This window comes from Phoenix dactylifera, unplaced genomic scaffold (assembly GCF_009389715.1).
Source record: "Phoenix dactylifera cultivar Barhee BC4 unplaced genomic scaffold, palm_55x_up_171113_PBpolish2nd_filt_p 000353F, whole genome shotgun sequence".
In the NCBI taxonomy this organism is placed as follows: domain Eukaryota; kingdom Viridiplantae; phylum Streptophyta; class Magnoliopsida; order Arecales; family Arecaceae; genus Phoenix; species Phoenix dactylifera.
Window position 1 is genome coordinate 376318 of NW_024067811.1, and position 4010 is coordinate 380327.

The window sequence follows — 4010 nt, forward strand, 5'->3', positions numbered from 1 at the left end:
ATAGCTCTAAAACGAACAAAAGAAAGAGATCGGAGATATGGAATCACTATTGTGAGGTACAAAACCAAAAAGACAAGGCTAAATGCAATTATTGTCATTTTATTTTTTCAGCTGATCCAAAAAATGGGACAAGTCATCTTCACAAGCATACAAATATTTGTAAGACAAAAAAAATTCATGATAAGAAACAGAAAATATTAATAGGCACTGTGACTTCGAAAGATGGTGTTCCGTTGAACGAATTAGTTCCCTATTCATTTGATCAGGAAAGAAGTCGTGAGGACCTTGCAAGGATGGTAATTCTACAAGAGATGCCATTTACAACAATTGAACATCCAGCCTTTCAGATGTTTATTAGGAACCTTAGACCAGAATTTCATATTGTTTCAAGGACAACATTGTCTTCTGATTGCTTTAAAACTTATGAAAAGGAAAAACGAAGACTTGAAGATTTGTTCAAGACGAACTGTGGAAGAATCAGCTTAACATCGGATATGTGGACATCAAATCAAACATTGGGATATATGTGTCTCTCTGCACATTACATCACTAATGATTGGAAACTGAAAAAACATATTATCAATTTTAAGTTGGTTCCTTCACCACACACAGGCTTAGTCATTAGTGATGCTATAGCTAACTGTATTTTATCTTGGAATATTGAGAAAAGGTTGGGTTCAATCACTCTTGATAATTTGTCAGCAAATACAGTTGTAGCAACAGAACTTCAAAAACAATTTAGAAAAGATTTACTTTTGGATGGTAAATTCTTTCATGTGCGTTGCTGTGCACATATTCTTAATTTGATTGTGAAGGATGGGTTGAAGGTAGTGGAGGGTGCTATTCATAGGATCCGTGAGGCTGTTAAATATATAAAATCATCTCAAGGAAGGTTGGAATTGTTTATGGGAATTGTGAAACAGTTCAAGATGAATGGTAAGAAAAGGATATGCATAGATGTACCTACTTGTTGGAATTCTACATATCTCATGTTAAATGATGCTATACAATTTAAGGATGTATTTATGCGACTTGTGGCCCGGGATCCTAATTTTGATAATGCGCCAACTGATCAGGAAGATTGGTCTCAAGGCATTATTATTTGTAACTTAAAGGTTTTTCATCTTATAACTGAAGTTTTTTCACAAACAAAAAATCCAACTGCAAATTTGTATTTCTATGAAATTTGGAGAATCAATATGCTCTTGATTGAAGAATCTAGGAGTTCAAATGTAGTTGTGATGATGATGGCTTTAAAGATGCAAGAAAAATTTGACAAATATTGGAAGGAATGCTCTCACATTCTTGCTGTAGGGGTTGTTCTTGATCCAAGACATAAGATGAATCTTATTATTTATTGCTTTCAGACAATCCATGGTAATGGTGATCGTGCTTCATTTGAGATCAATAAAGTGCGTGAAGTTCTTCAAACTTTTTATGATAATTATGCAATTTTATATGGCACAAATGTCTCTCTTGTTCAAGTGGATAAGAGGGTGTCTACATCCCAAGGTGGAAGAGATGAGAATCATTTTATGCATGGCTATAAAGAATTCATCCACGGAGTACAAGTTACCCAACCATCGAAGTCAGAATTAGAGACCTATTTGGAAGAGAAGGTATTTTACGATCTCTAATTTGGATTCTTACATTAAATTATTAGTCAATAATTCTAATAAAAATGACTTGCTATTTAATTTTTTGGAGCAGGTTCATCCATTAGAAGATCAAAATTGTGACATTCTACAGTATTGGAAATTCAATGAATCAAAATATCCAATATTGTCTAGGATGGTACGTGATATCTTAGCAATTTCTGTTTCTACCGTTGCATCTGAGTCTGCCTTCAGCACTGCTGGCAGGGTTTTGGATAATTTTCGTAGCAGTCTATCTCTGAATACGGTTGAGGTATTGATATGCGCACAAGATTGGCTTCGAGATAGCTTGCCTCATCTTGCAGGTTCAATTTCTACAACATTCATAAATTTTATCATGTACCAGCTGTACTAGTGCTTAGAAACTTTGAGATTTTTAATTTCGTATTTTTTTCATTTGTAGATATTCCACCTCCTCATACAAAATACAAGGTTGAAGATTACGAAACTGTTGTTGATATTAATACCGATGATTAGCTTATGCTGGTAAGTAGTAACAATCATCTTCATTATTATATTGACATTTGAATTCTCTAATTTGCATCATCTCATGTTGCTTCTTTGAGTTATGCAGGATGGTGGTAATCTATCTTAATTGATGTTCTTGATTGTTTCTGCCGTGCGGGTGATCCTTTAGCTGTGGTCGAATGGATGAAGAAAATTGTGGTTCATTATACATGTTCTTAGTTATGTAATTCTAAAATTCACTGAATATGATGCTGATGCTGTGATGCATCCTTTTTGGATTGTCATATGGGGTTGAATTTTGCTTTGAAAAATTCTGTGAAAAATTGGTTCAACTTTTGAGCTTCATCCTTCTACATGAATATCTTCTGCTTTCCCTTTTTGTACTATGTCAGCTCTTCGTCAGCTCTTTTAAATATTGTTTCTTTTTGAGTACTCTCCTTCTTAGCTATTCTTCATGCAAGTCTAGTTCTTAATGAACCCTAGTTTTTTCATTTTACTGGGATGATTGATGACACATTGACACCACTAACACATTGTCTCAGTCACCAGATTCCCCCCCTGTATTTCCAGGTTTTGGATCCCTTGGTCTAATGATATCAGTACTGGTATGTTGGAATCTGGTATTCATATTCTAAAGCAAATCTGGTTCCTTGTCTGTGGAAATTATTTGTCTTTATATTTCTGCATTGAACTTTGGTTTTATTAGAAATTTAGAATCCATTCATGGTAGGAATAGCATGCCTGGTAGTTTTAGAATATGAATTGGCAAGATAGCGTTGCACATGGCACAGTAAGTCAGTAACCCGTCATTACAGGGTTTGCCAAAAAGGAGGTGAAACCAGTATAAATAGCATTGCTTCAATCTTTGCTTGGTCACGAGGGCTTGCACACAGGTATCTTCGGCTTTCTTTTGGATTATTGTAGTGGTTCTAACTGCAAGCACTAACTGGAAATATTTCTTTTTATTTGTTTTTCCTAATATGTATTTCAAGAATTTGTTTATTTGTTTTCACAATTTGTATTTCAAGAATTTGTAAGGTCTTCATGTTTCTTTTGTCTGTTCTAGAGAAACACGATCTGTATATCCATAACCATGTTCTACTTCATTAGCACTGTGGTCGCCTAGGTTTCAGCCCCTACATTATTTAGATGAAAATTCTGAATCCCAAAATTTTTGTTTTTCAACAGAGCAAAGCTAGATGACAATGCTAGACTACTTGATTTTACCGAGAAACTGGAAGCTGCTTGCATTGGAACTGTGGAGTCTGGAAAGATGACTAAAGATCTTGCTCTCCTCAATCATGGACCAAAGTACCATCTGACTCTCATGTCACTATTATTGTTTCTAAAATTGTAGCTTTCGTTTGTTATAAACCATCAAACAACAGATGATTTTATGCGAGCCTTTTCATCTCTTCCAGGGTGACTCGAGACCAGTGGTTGAACACTGAGGAGTTCATTGATGCAGTGGCAGAGGAGCTGAGAGCAAGACTTCTGGGCAAATGAAACAACAGATGATTTTATGCGAGCCTTTTTGTCTCTTCCAGGGTGACTCGAGACCAGTGGTTGAACACTGAGGAGTTCATTGATGCAGTGGCAGAGGAGCTGAGAGCATGACTCCTGGGCAAATGAAATTTGTAAATTCTACTAAAGAAATTTGTAAATCATTTGTCGCCAAAATCATTTGTAAATGAACACTGAGGAGTTGCTTCTGATGTCTGTTTGAGTGTGCCTTGGATTTTTGTCACTTTTGCATGCTATTTTTTCATTTATCACCAAAATGATTGTTGCTCCTGATGTCATTTTGAGTGTGCCTTCATGCTACCCCCATCTAATGTTTGCTTTTTTCTGCTGCTCCGTATTGGTTGCATGTGTGAATAGGCTCGG

General features: G+C 35.7%; 1 protein-coding gene across 1 annotated transcript; it reads left to right on the forward strand.

Moving 5' to 3' along the window:
* The first annotated feature begins 494 nt into the window (after positions 1–494).
* On the forward strand, positions 495–2509 carry LOC120105740 (zinc finger BED domain-containing protein RICESLEEPER 2-like). The gene is made up of 4 exons (XM_039118462.1): positions 495–1619; positions 1711–1960; positions 2059–2141; positions 2230–2509. Exons 1-3 carry the CDS (start codon positions 495–497, stop codon positions 2130–2132), a joined length of 1449 nt encoding a protein of 482 aa, XP_038974390.1. The 3' UTR covers positions 2133–2141; positions 2230–2509.
* Positions 2510–4010: the final 1501 nt, after the last annotated feature.

What these genes read in the sequence shown, in the direction of transcription:
- LOC120105740 (XM_039118462.1), top strand. Translation starts at nt 495, where the DNA reads ATGTGGACATCAAATCAAACATTGGGATATATGTGTCTCTCTGCACAT. An exon ending in AGACCTATTTGGAAGAGAAG is followed by an intron (nt 1,620 to 1,710) that starts GTATTTTACGAT and finishes TTTTTGGAGCAG; the next exon opens with GTTCATCCATTAGAAGATCA. An exon ending in TAGCTTGCCTCATCTTGCAG is followed by an intron (nt 1,961 to 2,058) that starts GTTCAATTTCTA and finishes TTTCATTTGTAG; the next exon opens with ATATTCCACCTCCTCATACA.